The sequence below is a fragment of the Trichoderma evansii genome (genome assembly GCF_050947405.1).
Source record: "Trichoderma evansii strain SZMC 28006 chromosome Unknown GGI43scaffold_28, whole genome shotgun sequence".
Lineage (NCBI taxonomy): Eukaryota > Fungi > Ascomycota > Sordariomycetes > Hypocreales > Hypocreaceae > Trichoderma > Trichoderma evansii.
The window spans coordinates 87,614-107,531 of NW_028145178.1; the positions used below are offsets into that span (position 1 = coordinate 87,614).

The 19,918-nt window shown below is 46.9% G+C and overlaps 9 protein-coding genes across 9 annotated transcripts; 5 read left to right on the forward strand and 4 right to left on the reverse strand.

Annotated features, from left to right (window-relative positions):
* Positions 1-692: 692 nt before the first annotated feature.
* GGI43DRAFT_387897 (uncharacterized protein) lies at positions 693-2,054 on the forward strand (the record flags this gene model as incomplete). Its single annotated transcript, XM_083203996.1, has 3 exons — positions 693-908; positions 1,015-1,523; positions 1,598-2,054. 3 exons carry the CDS (start codon positions 693-695, stop codon positions 2,052-2,054), a joined length of 1,182 nt encoding a protein of 393 aa, XP_083056161.1.
* A 1,993-nt stretch (positions 2,055-4,047) lies between these two features.
* GGI43DRAFT_224983 (amidase signature domain-containing protein) lies at positions 4,048-6,508 on the forward strand. Its single transcript, XM_083200419.1, has 3 exons — positions 4,048-4,490; positions 4,921-5,348; positions 5,413-6,508. Exons 1-3 carry the CDS (start codon positions 4,219-4,221, stop codon positions 6,444-6,446), a joined length of 1,734 nt encoding a protein of 577 aa, XP_083056162.1. The 5' UTR covers positions 4,048-4,218; the 3' UTR covers positions 6,447-6,508.
* Positions 6,509-7,416: 908 nt separating this feature from the next.
* On the forward strand, positions 7,417-8,610 carry GGI43DRAFT_425765 (uncharacterized protein; the record flags this gene model as incomplete). The annotated part of the gene is made up of 4 exons (XM_083208549.1): positions 7,417-7,458; positions 7,522-8,055; positions 8,135-8,479; positions 8,539-8,610. The coding sequence occupies 4 exons, from the start codon at positions 7,417-7,419 to the stop codon at positions 8,608-8,610; spliced, it is 993 nt and encodes a 330-aa protein (XP_083056163.1).
* A 194-nt stretch (positions 8,611-8,804) lies between these two features.
* On the reverse strand, positions 8,805-9,884 carry GGI43DRAFT_430807 (aromatic alcohol reductase; the record flags this gene model as incomplete). Its single annotated transcript, XM_083209328.1, has 1 exon — positions 8,805-9,884. The coding sequence occupies exon 1, from the start codon at positions 9,702-9,704 to the stop codon at positions 8,805-8,807; it is 900 nt and encodes a 299-aa protein (XP_083056164.1). The 5' UTR covers positions 9,705-9,884.
* Positions 9,885-11,079: 1,195 nt separating this feature from the next.
* Positions 11,080-12,740, reverse strand: GGI43DRAFT_225038 (uncharacterized protein). The gene is made up of 2 exons (XM_083200420.1): positions 12,611-12,740; positions 11,080-12,420 (listed from the first exon to the last, which is right to left on the reverse strand). Exon 2 carries the CDS (start codon positions 12,262-12,264, stop codon positions 11,191-11,193), a length of 1,074 nt encoding a protein of 357 aa, XP_083056165.1. The 5' UTR covers positions 12,265-12,420; positions 12,611-12,740; the 3' UTR covers positions 11,080-11,190.
* Positions 12,741-12,836: 96 nt separating this feature from the next.
* GGI43DRAFT_387902 (uncharacterized protein) lies at positions 12,837-13,376 on the reverse strand (the record flags this gene model as incomplete). The annotated part of the gene is made up of 2 exons (XM_083203997.1): positions 12,837-13,294; positions 13,340-13,376. The coding sequence occupies 2 exons, from the start codon at positions 13,374-13,376 to the stop codon at positions 12,837-12,839; spliced, it is 495 nt and encodes a 164-aa protein (XP_083056166.1).
* A 1,087-nt stretch (positions 13,377-14,463) lies between these two features.
* Positions 14,464-15,827, forward strand: GGI43DRAFT_425767 (FAD dependent oxidoreductase; the record flags this gene model as incomplete). The annotated part of the gene is made up of 2 exons (XM_083208550.1): positions 14,464-14,670; positions 14,730-15,827. The coding sequence occupies 2 exons, from the start codon at positions 14,464-14,466 to the stop codon at positions 15,825-15,827; spliced, it is 1,305 nt and encodes a 434-aa protein (XP_083056167.1).
* A 463-nt stretch (positions 15,828-16,290) lies between these two features.
* On the reverse strand, positions 16,291-17,573 carry GGI43DRAFT_430809 (SDR family NAD(P)-dependent oxidoreductase; the record flags this gene model as incomplete). The annotated part of the gene is made up of 4 exons (XM_083209329.1): positions 17,207-17,573; positions 16,774-17,154; positions 16,578-16,716; positions 16,291-16,478 (listed from the first exon to the last, which is right to left on the reverse strand). Exons 1-4 carry the CDS (start codon positions 17,228-17,230, stop codon positions 16,291-16,293), a joined length of 732 nt encoding a protein of 243 aa, XP_083056168.1. The 5' UTR covers positions 17,231-17,573.
* Positions 17,574-17,856: 283 nt separating this feature from the next.
* GGI43DRAFT_425769 (amino acid permease/ SLC12A domain-containing protein) lies at positions 17,857-19,719 on the forward strand (the record flags this gene model as incomplete). Its single annotated transcript, XM_083208551.1, has 6 exons — positions 17,857-17,917; positions 17,977-18,494; positions 18,561-18,875; positions 18,931-19,185; positions 19,239-19,365; positions 19,421-19,719. The coding sequence occupies 6 exons, from the start codon at positions 17,857-17,859 to the stop codon at positions 19,717-19,719; spliced, it is 1,575 nt and encodes a 524-aa protein (XP_083056169.1).
* Between the last annotated feature and the right edge of the window lie 199 nt (positions 19,720-19,918).

Genomic DNA, 19,918 nt, shown 5'->3' on the forward strand with positions numbered 1-19,918 from the left:
ACCGCGAGCGGGTGGTGGACCAAGTCAAGAAGTGCCGGAATGAGTAAAGGGCGACACAGCAACTTGTGGCCGTCGGATGGAATGAGCAAATAGGAGATTTCATCATGGTGTTGGGTGGGCACCAGAGTTTTCACTCCTCCTCAAGCCTCGTTTTCTTAGTTTTTGTCAGAGCAAGTCCAGTCTTACTCTAGTCACAATCAGAACATCCGCGGGATTGAGCTAGCAAGGTCGATACGGTTGGCGTCTCTGGCCGTTCCAGCTCGCAGCCACTGCACATCTTCTGGAACCAGCCTCTCCCACCTTTTTCCTTGCATGATCCTGGCCCTAGCTGCATGTAGGTAAAATGCTTTGCTCGTAGAAGAATTTTGTGGACGGGCGGCATTGACGGAGCCACCCGGCACAAGCCCAATCGTTCATTACATACATATCAGTAATGCCCCTCGCCACCCACTGGATCGATCTCTGTAATATCATTCATTTACTGTACTCTTTTTTCTTTCTTTCCTTCTCGGCAGGATTGCCGCCTTTATTGTCGTTGGACTGCCTACATGTAGGAGCAACGTTTGTATAATACACACACGGTATTATACGGGTGGACCGCGGGCGACATACACGTCTTGCGGGCGTTGTGTATTTCTAATCTCGACTGCGGGAGCCAACAGTAGCAGCAGCCCTCTGCTTACCTGTGGATAATGGTAGACCCGCGCATTCAGCAAGCCATCGCGGATGGCAATGTGCCACCAGGCATCACCGCCGCATTCTTGAGCGAGAGCCGTGACCGACCGTCGATTATCGGCATCGTTTTCGTGACGGCCCTGACGTTTCTGGTCGTAGTCACACGGCTGATATCTCGATCATTTATTGTACGGCGTATAGGCATTGACGATGTGCTGGCCGCATTTTCACTGGTAAGTGACATACAGGACCCCTATACTTGCTTTCATCAACGTGAGGCGGCAGGCAAACAGGCATGGGGAACTGAACTGACTCGAATTTGTTTCTTGTATTTACTAGGCCCTGTTAATATGCTTCGTTGGATTAAGCATTGAGCTCATCAACCTGGGCTCCGGCAGGCATTTTGCCTTTATCCAATATGTGCTGGATGTCCCCACGGTCCTTCAGACGCAGGTGCTGGATTTCGTCGCACATATCCTCTACACGACAGCCCTCTTGTTATGCCGTATATCCGGTTTGGCCTTTTACTACAGAGTCTGTGGGCTTCACAACAACTTCCTGATAGCCATCAAGGTTGTCTTTTGCATCTTGATTGCCGGTTTCCTCCCCCAGATCTTCCTGCTCATCTTCCACTGCAAGCCGGTCACGGGCTACTGGCCATATGGATGGGAGCCTGTTGCTCCTCTCTATACTTGCCTGCAATGGGGTATTGTTTACAGTGTCAACTCTTCGGTGTCACTCCTCTGCGACTTGCTCCTCTTTGGTATCCCCATTGCGATGCTGCGGACATTGGAGATGTCTCGTAAGCGTAAGATCCAGCTGGCCGGTATTTTGCTTCCCGGTGTTGCGTAAGTGGCCTCTATCTTACTCGCTCAAGCAGTTTAGCGCTTTTGAGTGACATTCGCTAACTTAATCTATGCAGAGTCATTGCGATTTCGATTGCTCGACTGGTTCTTGTTATCCTGGGACAGTGGGAGACGGACGAATCATGGTCATACGACCCCATGTTGGGCGTGGAAGCATCCGAGATAGGGGCTACTCTAATCGCCTTGTCCGTTCCTGGAGCGAAGCCACTGTTCGATAAGATCATCTTCAAGAAGGACGATTCCCAGACAAGCGGCGCATCCCACTACGGACGCAAAACCAATTCTTTTCGCTCTCGAGGTACTGCTCTGAGCAACTTGAGATTTCAGACGAATAGCCAGCACAGCATACTGGGAAGCCAAGAAGATGACAATCCCAAGTACGGCGGCGAGACTTCGGCGACTGTTGGCAGCAGGCATAACGTCGACGCGGAGGGCATCTACGTTCAGGTCGACTTTGATATCAAAGAGGCCCGAGTGAATACGAATACCACGCCGAGCTTGAATAGCCGATAGAAAAAAGTTTTGCTTTCCTATTCAGCTACGATTTCATTTGTTTGCGCGCCTTTTCTTTTTCTTTTTTTCTTTTTTTCCGTTGCCACCATTTTCTTCTCATTTTGGTTTATTGCGTTATTCAACACATAAACTTTTAATGTTTACACTCATCGATATGCCTTGCAATTATGAATGATAGGAAAAGCAGCGATGATGACGAGCTACAGCAATTGGCTCGAATGTGGGTTGGGTTACATCCGCTAGTTTAGACTAGTGGCCGTTCGTTGTATTGTATAAAACTCGAGCAAGGAGATTTGATACCCGGATGGACAGCTTCTATATTTTTTTAGCCCGCGTTTTGATTGTCCCATAGAGAACACTGAAAGACGAATGTGTGGCGGAATGTGCATAATGAGAAAAAGTACATACACGACTAATAGTCCCAGTGCATCCCATGCTAGTGCTTTGTGATATGTGAGAGATGGTTACATGCAACTAAGTAGTACGCCGCTGGCTAGTGCTCAGGGCCATGTTGGATACGACGTTCGGCGAACTGCCTGCAGACCAAAAGGGACCATCTGGTGATTATGACCACCGCCCAACGCCCAAAAGAGACCCGACTCCACGTGGTCGAGTCAGTCGCGATGCACGATGCGTGGCCTAGCTGCATGCGGGACGAAAAAAGGGGACGAGCGTACCTGAGTGGCAGGTCAGAGAGCCCAAGAGAGCGACGATTCTGCGAGAGCTGTGCTAGTGGTTGGGATTGCAGCGATCCGATTGAGCAGAGGTGGGTGGTGATGTGCGCTTTTTGACAGGCGCCCACAAGCCACGCGGCGGCCTAGCTCAATGGTATGTTGGAAGGGCTCGTAATTCCATCTTTGCAATATGCAGCAAGCAAACTAATTCGCTAGGCCTTCTAACGGCCTCTTGAGCCTGCATTGAGCTATCTGAAGGCCGAGCCAACAGCGAGTGGCTCAAGCTCGACCTTGACCTTGTCGCAGTGCCAGGCCAACGGGCTCCATCGTCCGATGATTTCGCCGGCTCGGCCGGAAGGCCCAGTGCTCGAGCCACCGCAGAGTTCCCTCTTTTCTCTCCCGTCTCTTTAGAAGCAAATGGGGCTTCTTCAAAGGATCTTTGGAGGTCTGATTCGTGGCCCGTGCTGTGAATCATGGCGCAGCGAGCTCTCCATCTCTCCATCTATCTGAATCATATCAATTGCTTATTGCTACTACGTATATGCAACGCAATGTAATAGCTATCAGCTGCGTGTATATATCATCACTGCTGATTGAATTGAGCTTGTGGCTCTGTCCATTTCTTTGTCTTAGCTAGCACTGCTGCTAACACTTAAGAGACTGGAGATGTCATTTCCATCAATTTACTGGTAGTGATGCTGTCTCCAAACTAAAGCTTAGCGTCTCGACATGCGCCATACTCGGATTGGAGATGTTTGCTTGAAACCCCATCTCCTGCCTCCTTCTATACAGTAAAACACAGAAGAAGAGGAGGCAATTCACTCGGTTAAAACGGATTTGCGACAGCGATTAGTAGCGGGCAAACCGTTTCTTCGACTTGGCCTCTTTTGGCCGTGCATCATAACCGCTGTCCAGTTCATGCCGCCTCTGGAATGGCCTGCCCTGAAACTAGCAGCCTAGAGCTCCATCTGGGGCGCGTGGCCAGCAGGGAACAAGCCCCTGTAAGCACTCGCTAAACGCGCTGGAAATGCATTCCGACCGCTGAGAACTGCGGTGCCCCTCCCCAAAATCCAGTGGCGGGGAGTTAAACGAGCAGTGGTTTTTCTCTCTGCTGCTCTCATTTCCCGCCCGGTGTCTTTACATAACATATCCACGTATTTTTTATTTTCCCCATCAGCATTTTATGGAGATGGCCTCTGTTCTCTCTGGTTAGCCGCAGCCGTCTATCCGATCGTTGCGTGGCGCACCTCTCTTGGCGTAATTGCTTGATCCATTCTGCATTGATGGAAGCGGCAAGGCTTCGTTTTGCCCACCGCCAGCTGATGATTCCTTGCTAGTGGCGACGCTGCAGCTGCGAAACCAACGTCTTGTCTCGTCTAGAGTTTCGCGCGCTTCTTCTTCAATTCTTTTTATAGTCTCGGCGAGAGCCTCCTCTTCCCTCTTCCCTCTCTCCTCACCCACCGCTCTGCTTTCTGCTCGTCTCTTTCGCCATGCGCTCCCAATTCGCCTGGTCCGCCGCCTTCGTCGCGGGCGTCGCCGCCCTCGATGTTTCTCAGGTGTTTCCCATGACGCCCAACCTGATTCCCCTGCAGAAGAATGCCGGCTCGGACAACCTGTTCCCCATGGGCAGCTGCTTCGGCTTCAACCTGCATGAGGCCACCATCGACCAGATGCAGGCGGCCATGGCCAACGGAACGCTGTCGTCGGTGCAGTTGGTCAGCTGCTACTTGACACGCCAGTTCCAGACGCAGCAGTACCTCAAGTAAGTTGCGCGATTGGTTTCATTTCGACTCAATTGGGCGCAGTTCAAGCCCAAATTTCGCTTAGAAGAAGCATGGATCGATCTACCGTTCCCTCGGGTCGATCTCGTCAGTTCCTGGGCGGGAGTTTGATTGGCCTGGGGCGCCGCACGGGTGGCTTGCTGGTGGTGAGACGACGATGGCTGGACAAGGGAGAGATTTCCATGAATCCTTCCCTTTCTTGGCGCATCCTCGCTCACATAAGCCATATCCATCCATCTGCCCATCTGCCTATCCATTTACCTATCCATTTACCTATCTCTGCCTATCTGCCTATCTCTATCTATTTGTCTATCTCTATCTATCTGTCCATCTCTCTCTGTCCATCTACTCCGTACTCATCTTACCTTTAGATCGTATTAGCTAATCATCATCTCTTCTCTCCTCTTCCAGTGCCATCATTCAGATCAACCCCGATGTCTTTGCCATTGCCTCTCAGCGCGATGCTGAGCGCAAGAGCGGCAAGGTCCGTGGCCCTCTGCACGGCATTCCCTTCATTGTCAAGGACAACATCGCCTCCAAGGACAACCTGGAGACCTGCTCCGGCAGCTGGGCCCTCCTGGGCAATATCGTGCCGCGAGACTCCTTTGTCGTCAGCCAGCTGCGTACCGCCGGTGCTGTGCTCTTCGGCAAGGCTGGTCTCAGCGAGTGGGCTGATATGCGCAGCAACAACTACTCTGAGGGTTACTCCGGCCGTGGTGGCCAGGTCCGCAGCGCCTACAACCTGACTGTCAACCCTGGTGGCAGCAGCTCTGGTAGCGGTGTCGGTGTCGGAGCCAACGTCATTGCCTTTGCTTTGGGCACAGAGACTGACGGAAGTGGTGAGTCAAGTTATCATAATAACCCTGTCTTCTTTTTGCTGATCGTGGAATCCGCTCTATACAGTCATCAACCCTGCTCAGCGTAACGCCATCGTTGGTATTAAGCCCACCGTTGGTCTGACCTCCCGTGCTGGTGTCATTCCCGAGTCTGAGCACCAGGATTCCGTCGGCACCTTTGGCCGCACTGTCCGCGATGCTACCTATGCTCTTGATGCCATCTACGGTGTCGACCCCAGAGACAACTACACCCTCGCCCAGCAGGGACTGACCCCCAAGGGCGGATACACCCAGTTCCTGTCTAACCGCACTGCTCTCAAGGGTGCTACTTTCGGTCTTCCCTGGAACAGCTTCTGGGTTTACGCCGACCCCGAGCAGCAGCAGATCCTTACCAGCATCGTCAAGCTCATTGAGAACGCTGGTGCCACCGTCATCAACAACACCGAGATTACCAACTACCAGACTCTCGTCAGCCCCGACGGCTGGAACTGGGACTATGGTACCACCCGTGGCTTCCCCAACGAGTCCGAGTACACCTACATCAAGGTTGACTTTTACAACAACATCAAGACCTACCTGGCCGAGCTCAACAACACCAAAATGCGCTCTCTGGAGGATCTTGTTGACTACAACAACCAGTACACTGGCACCGAGGGTGGTTACCCCATGCCCAACGGCAACCCTGCTTTCTGGTCCGGCCAGGATGGTTTCCTTGCTTCTCTTGAGACCAAGGGTATCAAGGATGAGACTTACTGGCAGGCCCTGAACTTTTGCCAGTCCTCTACCCGCAACGGTATCAACGATGCTCTCACCTACAACGGCAAGAAGCTGGATGGCCTTTTGGTCCCCCCTGATGTCGCTCAGAGCATTCAGATCCCTGCCCAGGCCGGTTACCCTGCCATCACCATTCCCGCCGGTATCCACTCTGACTCTGGCATGCCCTTTGGCCTGGCTATCCTGCAGACTGCCTTTGGTGAGGCTTCTCTGATCAAGTATGCCAGCGCTATCGAGGATCTGCAGAAGAGCACCAACCAGCCCTACAAGCGAACCCTGCCCACCTGGCGCGGCTACCTCCAGAGGAACGAGCCTGTCCCTCTGTAAACCTGTTTTGAAGACGAGGCTTTGAGTGGAAGCGTTATGATATAATGCATGCTTTCTTGTATATACCCATACATATATGCACACACATATAAATAATATGAAGTATTAATAGATATTCAACACACTATGAGTGCAATATTTTACGTGAGGAGACCAAAGTATATGCAAAGGTGTCAAGTTTGCTGCCAACTACGCAACAATCGGCCCAAGGAAGAGAGATTCCTGGGATGGCGTCAACTGCCGTTGATCATCCCTAAGTAACTTCACTAACGCGATCGTCTATTTATGATTTTGTTTCCGACTTCGATCGATTGGCCTATAAGCTTAAAGACGAAACCCACTCCGCGAGTCAGGCTCGTTTGGAATTCTACTCATATGTAACTCGACCCGCGCATAGTTCACTTTGTTCCATTTTATAAAAAGCTTCCTATTTGAGGACTAGTTTAATTATATTGTCAAACCCCTATTTTCTAGCCTTTGTAATGTGAGGATTATGAGATGCAGCTGATGTCAAGTTGTTGGTGTTGGTGAATAGATTAAGCCCCCCACATCCCAAACGGGTAGTGTGGAATTTATTTCTCCGCCGTATTCCCAATTTGGTTATTGGTCTTCCATGTCGTGCACCAAGCTCACAAAGCCTGGGCAACTTCTAGCGAGTTGGCGCCAGAGAGGTCTTACAAATCTTTTTGTCGATGGATCAACGACAAAGGTTTGGTAAGAACTTACACAGCAACAGTGTTGTGAATTGTTGAGAAAAGATGACATAGGAATCAAGTAGTTGTGGCTGTAGGATAAAAAATTTAGACAATATACTTCACAGGTATATTAAACCCTCTCAAATCCTCCCAAATTCAATAGCTTAGTTTCAAGAAGATCTATATCTTATTCAAGTCATACAGTTTATTCGCAAAAAATCACGTATTATACTTATAAACAGTTCGAACAACTCACAAACGTCGAAAAGTGAAACATGGCAAAACTCATCGCAATCACAGGAATCACTGGCATTCAGGTTAGTTTCTGAAGCGAATTTATTATACCATAACTCGCTGTCTATTCCTAACGCCGTATATAGGGAAGCTCTGTTGCTGATACCTATCTTCAAACTCCCGGTTATACTCTTCGTGGCATCACCCGCAACCCTGAATCCGCCGCTGCTAAAGCATGGGCAGCCAAGGGAGTCGAAATCGTCCAAGGCGACCTTGACGATGTCAAGTCTCTCGAGCGAGCCTTCCATGGAGCCAATGTCATCTTTGGCGTTACTGATTTCTGGACGATCTGGAAGGATCCTCGCTCTCAGGAGCTTAAAGCACCGGATCAAGAACTTGTTGCCTACTGTTATGAAGTTGAACTACGACATGGGAAGAACCTTGCTGACGCTGCTGCTTCAACGTCGACAACGCTGGAAAGATACATCTTCAGCTCCATGGCTGACGCGACAATGTCTAGCGGGGGCAAGTATACAAAGCTGTATCATATGGATTCCAAGGCCCATGCTGCTACATATGCACAGAGCCTCCCTGCTCTGAAAAATAAGTTTTCTCAAATTCAAGCTCCAGTCTACTTTCAAGTTGGAACGGAGTGGGGTTTGCCAATTACTCCAAAGAAGGTAACATCATAAAAACCCAGTTTCCCTTGCTTTTTGATCATAAAAATTTTTCGTTTAATTCTCGACTAACAATTTTCAGCAACCTGATGGTACTTATCGTATGACGGCTCCCGGCCCTGGACACAAGCCCATCCCCTTCGGAAATGTACGAACCGATCTCGGCCCCTGCGTCAAAGCTCTTGTCGAACAAGCACCCCCCAATACAAATCTTTTTGCTGTGGGAGATTACATTTCCTGGACAGACTATCTTCGCATTTTCTGTGAGACCCAGGGTGTCAAATATGGAGGCTTCGACGAGCTTTCGTACGACGAGATCAATGAGCTTATACCAGGTGGACTGGGTCATGAGTTTGGATTGAATGTATTGTTTGCATTTGAGTTTGGATATGAGGGGAACGAACCAGGAATTGTTGGGCCTGGAGAGGTGAGCAATGCGTTTCTCAACTTTTGACATAGAGAAGTGTACTGACTTGATATGTTTAGTATGGAATTAGAATGACATCTTTCAGAGAGTACTGCGAGAAGAACAATTTCTCCGCTGCCTTGAATGCCTAATAGAGCGTCAAGTGTAATTTTTCATATATCAAAGTTCTTTTGGTTGCTAATTAGTCACAAGATATCGAGTCACTTATTCATGATTTGTGGTCAAGATAGAATAACAATGGCTTCATAGAGTAAAAGCTTGGATACTAAAGCTGTTGCTGTTGCCTCTTAAAGAAACATATATTTGCGCAGTTGATCAGCTATCCTCAGTTCAGAGCCTTTCCAATCACTTGCTTGAATTCCTCTGGGCTTAATGTCTTAATCCCAAGCAAATCATTATCTCGAGTCTCATTAACTTTGTATTCCCGGTGGTATTTGTAAAGGCAGGCAGCGAGAAAGTCCCGAATGAAGCCAAACTCGCCGGATCGACCTGCTTTGTCAGCCTCCCATGCGGCGGCCAGTGAGTTCTCCAAATCGCGGAGAACGACCGAGAATTTAAGCTCTGGGTGGGTTTCTCTGACAGCAGCCAGAACTTTATTTTGCGTCGTAACACGCGAAGCGATATACAAATGGCGGTTTTCGGTTTCAGCGGGTTTTAGCAAAGTGTTCACAATTGCTAGGCCGACATCTGACAACGTCGTCGTACCGATACGGATATCTCCACCATTCCAGACATGAGCATCAGCATTGTCAGGGTTCAAGAAAAAGCGCTTCAGTCCCCATTCGAGGAATGGCCCAGTATATAAGAATGTATATGGCAAGCCCGACTTGATGATGTAATCTTGCACAATTCCTTTGCTTCGAAGGTAAGGAACATCGCGAACCTCTTGAATGCTCGCGTCAGCTCCGTATTCAGAAGGAATAAATCGCTTAACGCCGGCCTTGATTGAAGCGTCAATGAGAGCGATTTGCGGCTTATGAAGCTCGTGGTTCAGCGCCGACACAACAGCATCTTGGTTTTCAAGAGCCTTGACAAGGGATTCAGGAGAATAGTAGTCAATTTGGGCAATTCTGAGACCAGGAAACTGAGCTTCAACGGCATCAAAGTTGCTGGCCCTCGCAAGTAATGTGATGTTGAAGTGTCCGGATTTTTGGAACACCTCTACCACCGACGGTCCCAAAATGCCTGTGCTGCCCGCAATTGCGACATTTTTGTAAGCAGCCATGATTTCCAAGACAACGAAGTATGGAGTTAATATGTAGGATTGTGATAAAGGCGACTGTCAACTGTAATAAGTTCGAAGTGATATACTGTGTAGCTGATGTTCCAGTCAGAAGCACTTGATAACAAGATTGGCCATTTATGTATCTTTTATCAACATCTAACAACCAAGGCCCAATCCAATTTTCCTAAGTAATCACGAAGCTCTGTATTGATTTGTAAGAGTTTCTGAATTATTCAGCTTCGAGTGTCTTTCATCCAACGTGGAGCGACTATTACCAGGAATGAATATTTTCAGCGTTACGAATTGTATACTACCAGAGTATGGCGCGATCTATACGCGCAAATCAGAACTGAGACTCCAATGGAGTCCCATATATTTTAAAAGGACTATTTCTAAGCTGCCAAGTTTTACCAAACTGCAGGAAAGAGTTCCAAATATTTCCGGCTCTATACTGGTTGTGATTAATATACACAACACTGCTGCCTACTTAGTTTAAGCTTTTAATATTTGCAAAGGGCCTAGGATTACTAAGAGTATTAATGGTAAGGATCTAGATATGTAATCAGCCATATCACCAGGTTGAGGCCACGTCCCGAGTGTAATTCAATGAAGCAATTCAAGTAGATAATTTGTTGGCTAAGATTTGGCGAAAATACAGGCTGTATTTGACATATGTTACGAGAAACTGGGTTTCTAGAAATTAGCTTCACATGAAGAGTAAGTATCTACACATGCACTTGAAGTTTCAAGTCTCTGCAATTTCTCTATAAGTTAATACTTTCTTCATCTTCAAGTATATCATAGTAAATTACAGAGAAATCGAGTAAATTTTTATTAGACGTTGGTGATTAATACTCAATACTATCTTCTTTGTAATGAGATATAAGGAGCTAATAACTGAGCCGTGTTGGCGTGGCGCTAATTATCCCGCAATAGGATAATGGTGGAGTGAGACTTATTAGTGGATCATCATAGCATCGAGCATTAGAGTGGCATCTCGCTATGATTAATTATAGAGAAATAAAAAAGAACACCATCAGTAGGGTTATATTAGAAATCAATGCTAGAACCTCTTAATCTCTCGAATTATCTAAGACTTGTATTATAGAGATAGAACTATCAATCATAATAAGGAGAGAATGTGCTGCGCTAGACTTTCATTTACAGATCAACTGCTACAACATATGGTCACACATCGAGCGCTAGCGGCATATCAATGTCTTAGCTGTAAAGGTTGCATTTCCATCTCCTATTTGTGCACTTGAGTTAGATATTTAAACACCTTTGGAATAATAGCCAACGCGTCTAGCTAGCAGCTCCCCTCGAATGACTGTATCTCCTAAGTAATTGTCTAAGCTCCTGTTATTTCCTAGACGCTGCTACTTCCATCAAAGCAGCGGTAACTTCTAAGTGCTCCTCTCTCGAAATCATCGCACATGAGCAAGACCGTCTGGCCGGCTGCGGAAGACAAACATCTGCGCCAAAATCAAGCAACAGCTGAACCATGTCGTCTCGTATTTGGATCGGCTCCTTCATCAAGAAACATCTTTACTAGCTGAACATCTTCTAATTCAGTCTCATGATACAATGGAGTTACTTCAGGCAGAAAAAGGTAAATATTCAAGTCCATGCCGTAATTTTGAAGCAGTTGGGGAACTACATGTTTATAGTTTGCTTTCAAAATTGCCTCAAGTGCATCGTGTTTAGCTGCTTGGCTAGGCGATTGGTTGAGAGCGGGGTTGTATGTATTATCAGATATAGAATCGCCTGTAAGCTTTCGGCTAGAGGAATGGATGATCGAGTTGTATCTCTTTCGGTAATCTGAGATTGTAATCTCTTCTTTTCTATTAGTAAAGCGATTATAGAAGTGAAACGCTTGATCTTCGTTAACCCAAACCAGCTCCCAATTCTCGTTCCCAACGATCTCCCATCCATCATCATCTTTGATGGACGGACATGGATAAATATAAGGATTTAACAGACGCTGGTGACTCGCCGATCCCACTGGAGGAATTGGGTCACCTCTGATGTGCCATACGTTATGTTTAACAGGTATTTCCTCAAAGTTTTGAGCCAAATCTGGATCTTCTGAAATCTCTTCATGGCTTTCTCGACCCAATATACGACGCTGTTTTCGAATAAACTGTTGCTGAAGCAATTGATTCTTTGTCGGCTTTCTCTTATGAAGCCTCGAAGAACGTGATGGAACTTTAGGATCTGGCTCAGGATCTGGTAAAGAAGCGGGCCACCAGCTGATTACCTCATTCATGTCAAGAGGCGGTGGATCCCTTTCTTCTTTAAACAACGCAATAGAATGTTGTGGTTTGAAAGGAGGTATGCATTCTCTCCGAGCAAGCTTTTCCCAGTCGATATCATTGAAGAATGGATGGGCTTTGATTTCAGACACTCCATTAAATCCCAACCGTAATTCAGGCTCGCGAGTCAAAAGTTTAGCCAGTATATCTTTAGCAGCCGGCGATAATGATTTCGGAAGCTGAAGTGGCTCGGATAAATTTTTTCGATATGTTTCGTTAATACCCGCATTATAGAATGGAGGCATCCCTATCACCCAATGTCCACCACATTTCTGTTCCAGTAGAGCCTTGGCTGGAAAGTATCTCAGGAGCTGGATACTCTACATATGTGGCGTGTTCTGTGTTATCTTTTTCTATCTGAAAAAGAGTAAAATCACAGAGAGAAACGTGCCCTAGAGAATCTAGAAGAATATTCTCTGGATTAGGCCCACTATAATTGATACCAGCCTCGTGTATAGATCCCAAGGCACACACAATCTCGGCGGTATAGAACTTTGCTTGTTTTATATCGAAATGGTGCGCTTTTTGTAGATGATGAAAGAGATGTCCACCTTGAGCAACTGATGAGAATAAGCAAACCGAGGTACGTACTTGCGAGAGGAATTTAACTGGAGTTATAAAAGGGCTTTCAGCTTGAGAAAGCAGGCTGCGTGATACATCGGGCCAGGGAATAATTTTGCTCTTCGGTATCTCTTTGAAAGCATAAAGTCGTTCGGTATCTTTCTTCTTGAAGGGATATATGTTACCCCAGCTGCCGTGCCCAAGAGTCGCACTTAATTCAATTGGTCCCACGTCTAATGTCTTTTGCTTAATGTACTCACTCCAATGTGATGCGCATCTTTCCGGTGCACTCTGCAGATTGAAACCACTCCGCAGAAGAGGTATGCGCTTCCATGAACATAGGCCTGATTCGTACAGAGCCGACAAATAAATCCTGGTTTGCTTCACTCTTATCTGAGTTTTCAATATAGAGGCGAACGGTCAATTCAGCAGGGTTAAAAACATCAAATTTGGCAGAACCCGTGCTTCCCCTCCACAAAGGGCTCTGAATAGTTCCAGAAGACGGTTTCACAAACACTATCGATTTGTCGAAATCCAGCACGGCATACGGCTTAACTTTGCTTTGGAAAGAGATGCGTGTTGGCCTTGCAGCTTTGGCCTCGTTTTCTTGAACCTCGTCCGCAGTGGGAAAACCAGCGACCTCGTGAAGTGTAACGGCCAGTATCCCGGGCCCCGCATTGCCTTTCAACCCAATAGGGACGATATCGGAAGCAGCTAAAAGAATCAACACCATCTCACATATTCCGCCATTTTACATACCGTAGGGATAGTCATCCTTGGGGTATCTTGACGACATCGTTCACTCTTGTAGCAAATGAGTGACCGCCGCTGGGGCCGTATTTCGAAATTGTACGTGACTAATCGTTTAGAAAATAAATACCGCTCAATAGTTTGTACCAAAATAACAGTTATAAAACATCGCTTGACTTAGCGAGATAAAATGTAGAAATATTCATAAAGCACCAAGCAAGTGATGAGTGCGGGGACCTCGAGTTTTAAAAAGAATTTACCCGCACCGCAGAGCTATATTCAATGAATTCCTACCGTGATGAGGATATTCTCACGTATGAAATAGGTATATAGTTGTCTTCGTGTTATATAATCTGTATTGTAATTAGCCGAGAAAAAGAAAATGATTGACATTGTGAGTTTATTTTTGAATTATAAAAGGCATATGACATCTACACTAAGCCATAAAAGATGCGCTTCGACTATAAGAAGTCTTGACAACGGAAATCTTGACAACGGAAATTTGGCTGTGGGAAGAGAAGAGAATCTGAAGGCTTAAAGCTACGGAATTGCCAACGACGCAACCAAATGTTGCAAGCTATCGGCCGCATATCGCTATCTTTAGGCTGCCGGACATTTATGTAGCGCGTCCAAGGTGGTGACGATTGGGAATTCCTGTTCCGGCTTATTGAACCAATCTCACGGCTCTAAAGGCCATTGCAACACCTGGATTACTATTGTGCTTCAATAATCAAGCGTTATGAGATGAGAGATTGGCAAGTTTACTTGGTGCATAAAGTCTAAGAATCATTTGGAGACATCATGTAAACAGATCAACATTGAACATGCAGCATCGCATACAGTGTACCCCGCAGTGTAGAAGCTACGCATTCCGCCAGTTTGGTCTCCTCCACACTTCGGTCTCAGCTCCGACGCCTGGCAACGCCATCGCACAGCCACTTCGGAGTTGACTCCGAAGTTGTTACGGGCCAAGTTCCGTCACTCCCCAGATGACTGCATGTGTTCTGTGGACTATTATTGCTGGAAAGACCTCGAGCTGCCTCTGCGAGAAGCTTTTGAAGGGCAACAATTCCTCTATTAGACCAAAACCAAGTAGGAGAAAGCCCAAGACACGTAACTCAAGCGAAATTCTCATGGCATCCAAAGAGTCTCGCATTATCATACTCGGCTGTGGAGCCTGGGGGCTATCTACAGCGCTCCATCTGACATTGGCGGGGTATACAGACATCACCATTTTAGAACGTGCAGAGACCATTCCATCTCGCTTTTCAGCAGCTTATGATCTCAATAAAATCGTAAGAGCCGAGTATGAAGATGATTTCTATTCAAAACTTGCCTTGGTATGACTTCGTATCTGGCCTTCCTCTGTCTGGTGAAATCTAACAGCCTGCGTGTGTAGGATGCAATCAAAGGATGGAAAACGCCACTCTTCGGTCCATACTACCATCAGACGGGCTACGTAGTAGGGACAACCGGTAAAGCCCCAGAGAAAGCCATTACGCACATGGAAAAGGCCCTGAATTCCATCGAACACAATCCTGCATTTGCACCTGGAATCAAAAGACTAAACAGCGCCGCCGATTTCAGAGAGTACACTTGGCAGTACTCTGGTCCGTTGACTGGATTTAAGGGGTATTTCAATCGGCTCGCTGGTTATGCTCACTCCTCAGATGCAATGGAGGGCATTTGGCATCACGTCTCTGCTCGTGGTGTAAAGTCCATTCTAGGTGAGCAAGCTGGTAAAGTGGTTCGGTTGAGTTACTCTCCGAGTGGAGTAGCTACTCATGTTGTAACGGCGGATGGAAAGAAGCACGAAGCTGATATAGTCATCTCTGCTCTTGGTGCTTATGGTGCTTCAATAATCCCGGGGCTTGGCAAGTCATCTGTTGCGCGATGCTGGTCAGTCGCCCACATACAGTTGACAAAGGCAGAGTGCGACTTGCTGCGTGGCATCCCAACAACTAATATCCGCGATTTGGGCTTTTTCTTTGAGCCGGATCCGCACACTGGACTTTTCAAGTTATGTCCACTCGGCATAGGATACACAAATACCAATAGCAAGGGCATCTCTCTGCCTCCATCTGATAGACTGGCCCCTCAAGACTTCATCCCAAAAGCGGACGAGGATAAGTTGCGGCAGCTTCTGAGAGAAACATTTCCTTGGATGGCAGACAGGCCTTTTGTGGACAAGAAGATGTGTTGGTTCTCTGACACTGAGAGTTCGGATTACTGCATTGACTTTGTTCCTGACTCGGGAAAATCGGTTGTCGTTCTAGCTGGTGATTCTGGGCATGGGTTTAAAATGATGCCCATCTTTGGTAAATTTGTACTAGAGCTTCTGAAGAAAGGAGAGCAAAGTGAATCACGCTGGCAGTGGAAGAGTCAAGCCGAGGGCATGTCGGGCTGGGGAGATAACGTGAGCTGGAGGATTGGACAAGGTGGCGAATTGAATGAGCATATCGGCCCGCGGGACAGGTTGATCTCTGCTAAACTCTAGTTGTGGTATTAATCAGGAGTAGTTAAGCCAAGGTAGATTCTCCAAACTAAATTTTCTGTGTATCGTAAAATTTTTACACTCAAGATATAACTACATGCGGATGAGCCATGTCTCCCAACGATGCATTGGGAATGACGGGCTGAAACCTATAGTAAATATACAGTCCAAGGGTGCCTTCTTCCTTTCCATGTACCATTTTATTGCAAGTTAAGCTAAAGTGCGTATTTGGTGAAATTTGCAATATGATGGCAACGCTTCCCTCGCATTAGTCGTCAAAGAAGGCACACGATACATTCTTCGGCAGACCAGAGCTTTTCACGCAGATAAAACACACAAAAAGTAATATGAAGTACGCTAAAGATGAAAGAGCAGAAATATTTTTGATTCTGTGCTATCGTCTAAAGAAGAGCTGGCATATGTGCAAAAAGTCATTGAGCTAAAGTCACAACCCACTCTCCGAGATTTAATGAATCCAACCACCATCAACGTTGTAAACAGCACCAGTCACAAAACTTGCCTCTTCACTGATTAAGAATGCAATAACTTTTGCTACCTCACTGGCGGCGCCCAATCTCTTCTGCGCATTTGCCATGATGCCACTCTCTACGCGTTTCGGATCATGGTCCGCAGACATGGGTGTATAAACGGTTCCTTTTCCCGGACACGAGTTAGTGACTTTTTTCTTACATGATCAAGTCTCAAGGATATGCTCGTAGATTTCAAGGTTCGCTAATTTTGGGATAGGCTCACCTGGAGAAACACAATTGATCCGAACATTTTTGGATTCCTTGGCTGCTGACTTTGACAAGGAAATCACGGCCGCCTTACTAGCACAATACGCGGCACAATTTGGCATGCTTATTTGTCCAAAGGTGCTGGCCGCAGAAACCTGGAAATGCACATATTAGCAGCGGTCTCGAATTATTGGTTTGAGGCGGTATCTGACAATGCTCCCGCTTTCCATGACCCTAAGTTGAGCACGCAGGCAATTAAAAACGCCATTCAAGTTGACGGACATGACAAAATTAAGTTGATCATCAGTAATACCAGTAACTGGAGATGATGGTCCGAGGACACCAGCCATATTTACGGCTCCATCGAGCTTGCCGAACTTTTGCACAGTCTTGTCAATCCATTCATCAACGGAAGCACTGCTTCGGACGTCTACAGACATAGCAAAGTGCTTATAAGTACCTCCTGGTAGCGACTCAGTTGCTTCTCTCAAAGCTGTTTCGTTCAAGTCAGCTAGCGAGAGGCAGGCACCCCGTTCCGCCATGAGCTGAGCAGTGGCAAGGCCCATGCCGCTTGCCGCGCCGGTGATGGCAATCTCAAGGAGGATTAGTATTTAACAGTTTGAGAATAGAACAAATCTAACTTACCACTTTGCCTTCGAGTGAAGCCATATATGTTTAAGTATTGGAGAAGCGGGTACTGGGAATGTGAAATGGATTCGAAGCTTGCTTCTATTGACGAACTCAACTTTAAGAATTTGATATTCCAAGTTTCTGTTGCAAATGAAAAACAAACGGATAGACTGAAGCAAAGGCATGTATAAGATTTATTGTTTTGCCGAAATCTGTTGAAAGCCACGGATCATCGCGTCGGACGCCGAGCCGAGTGACCCCCCTCCTCTTCTACCAATCGGATGGCCGCCTTTCAACCCCAGACTACGGGAGTCATTACCAAAAACCTGGGGCCAAGATGGAGTGGGTCACTGGGCTTCGATAGATCTTTGTAGAATGAAGCCACCCCAGGATTTCACCCCGCAACATCAAAGCCACCGTCGGTCGAGGCTGGTCCAGGGGCAAAAACCATCCAAAGACAAAGACAAATATGTATGGGCTCACGAGCCTATTTCTACCTCGCCTCTCGCTCAAGATTTGAGCTTCGTCGACATTGGCAATCATCTGTCGACTTGTCTCATTTCTGAATATACAAGATGGCGGACGTGAACGACTATGACAAGAGCAGTTCAGAAGACAAGGGTGGCGTGCTTGCCCACCATGAGTCTGTGGCTCAGGGTAGCATCATGCAAACAGAGCAACTGCTGCGTCGCCTCAACAATCGTCAAATTCAGCTAATTGCCATTGGTATGCATAGATTTGAACATTCACAAGACAGTTGAAACGGCTGCTGACGACCAATACAGGCGGGTCCATTGGTACTGGACTGTTTATCAGTATTAGCAGCGGTCTTCATTCGGGAGGGCCAGCCGGCCTCTTGCTTGCCTTTCTAATATACTGCTTCTTTGTCGCATTGGTCAACAACGGCATGGCCGAGATGGTGACCCAATATCCCGTTGCTGGCGGATTTATCCGCCTCGCTGGTCATTTTGTTGACGACGCATTCGGTTTCATGGCAGGCTGGAACTACTTTATTTACGAAGCGCTTGTTATCCCGTTTGAAATAAGCGCCTTGGCAATTGTTGTGCGGTATTGGAGCGAAGATGTTCCTATTTGGACCATGTGCCTCGGTTGTATCATTCTGTACACCCTCATAAATTGCTTCGTCGTCAATGCATACGGAGAGGCGGAATTCTGGCTATCCAGTGGCAAAATCATCCTGGTAGTCGCGCTGTTTCTCTTCACCTTTATTACAATGGTTGGAGGCAACCCCAAACACGATGCATACGGATTCCGCTATTGGAATCATCCTGGAGCATTCGCCGTGAGTTTCAAACTCGGCAGCTAAGCTTAAAATACATTGAGCAGCCCTTGCTAATTTGTGTTGCAGGAATTTCGCTCTACAGGTGTTCTTGGCCACTGGGAAGGCTTTCTGTCTGCCTTATGGACTGCATCCTTTTGCATCGTTGGACCCGAATACGTCTCCCTGGTTGCAGCTGAATCGAAGCATCCGCGCAAATACATAAAGGCTGCCTACAAGACCATCTATTTCCGCTTTTTCGTCTTCTTCGTTGGCAGCGCTCTCGCCGTTGGCATTGTGATTCCCTACAATGACCCAACACTGGTTAGCATCTTGATTGGAAATGGAAGCGGAGGCGGTACCGCAGCAGCCTCACCTTATGTCATTGCCATGAAAAATCTCAATGTAAGCTTACCCTCCTCATTTTCAGTAGAAGTTGTCATGACTGACATTATACCAGGTCTCTATTTTCCCGCACATCGTAAACGCACTCTTGATTACTTCCATATTCTCAGCTGGAAACTCATATGTGTACTGTACATCTCGAAGTCTGTACAGTTTAGCCATTGAAGGTCGGGCACCAGCGATTTTCAAGAAGTGCACCAAGCAAGGCGTTCCAATCTACAGCCTAGCCTTGACCATGGCTTTCGCTTGTCTTTCCTTTTTGCAGCAAAGCAAGGACTCTGCTCGCGCGTTGAGCATCCTTGTAAACTTGGTACGTTGAAATGTCCCTTCTATGACGAGTACAAGGACTTATAATTTCAAAAGGTTACTGGTGGAGCGTTCATCAACTATCTCGTCATGTCGGTGACCTATGTGTTCTTTTACCGTGTCGTCAATGCACAGGGTATTGACCGAAAGACCTTACCCTACTGTGGATGGTTTCAACCATACTGTAAGTACAAGTCACTTTTTATATCGTGAAGGGTGTGTATCTAACATCACTGCAGGCGGATACGTTGCTAGTGTTTTTTTCGTATTGGTGATTGGCACTTTTGGCTACACATCATTCAAGCCCTTCAACGTCGAAGCCTTCTTTGGCTGTTACACTATGGCTTTTCTTTCGATTATACTCTTCCTCCTCTGGAAACTTTTCAAACGCACTAGCTTCAAGGATCCGTTGACAGTCGACTTGGTTTGGGAATGTCCGGCAGTTGACGCGTACGAAGCCATGGAGAAGGATGCTCCCACTACATTTTGGCGAGAAATGTTACAAATGTTCCGGATCAGGCGCAAGCAAGCCGTATGACAGTGGGGGGTTTCTTTAACCATGTACATGTATTATAATTATAGCTGGCGATATGGCAGCAGCGGTGCAGGCACCGAAAGAGCGCCGTGAAATATGATCCAGTACTATGACGTTAAGAACTGTGAAAAATCCTTAGGCTCTGAATACTGAAAATGGAAAGTGAAAATTATAATCTTTGTCTATCTCGTAAGTCCATAAA

What these genes read in the sequence shown, in the direction of transcription:
- GGI43DRAFT_224983 (XM_083200419.1), top strand. Translation starts at nt 4,219, where the DNA reads ATGCGCTCCCAATTCGCCTGGTCCGCCGCCTTCGTCGCGGGCGTCGCC. An exon ending in CAGACGCAGCAGTACCTCAA is followed by an intron (nt 4,491 to 4,920) that starts GTAAGTTGCGCG and finishes CTCCTCTTCCAG; the next exon opens with TGCCATCATTCAGATCAACC. An exon ending in CACAGAGACTGACGGAAGTG is followed by an intron (nt 5,349 to 5,412) that starts GTGAGTCAAGTT and finishes CGCTCTATACAG; the next exon opens with TCATCAACCCTGCTCAGCGT.
- GGI43DRAFT_225038 (XM_083200420.1), bottom strand. Translation starts at nt 12,264, where the DNA reads ATGCCTCCATTCTATAATGCGGGTATTAACGAAACATATCGAAAAAAT.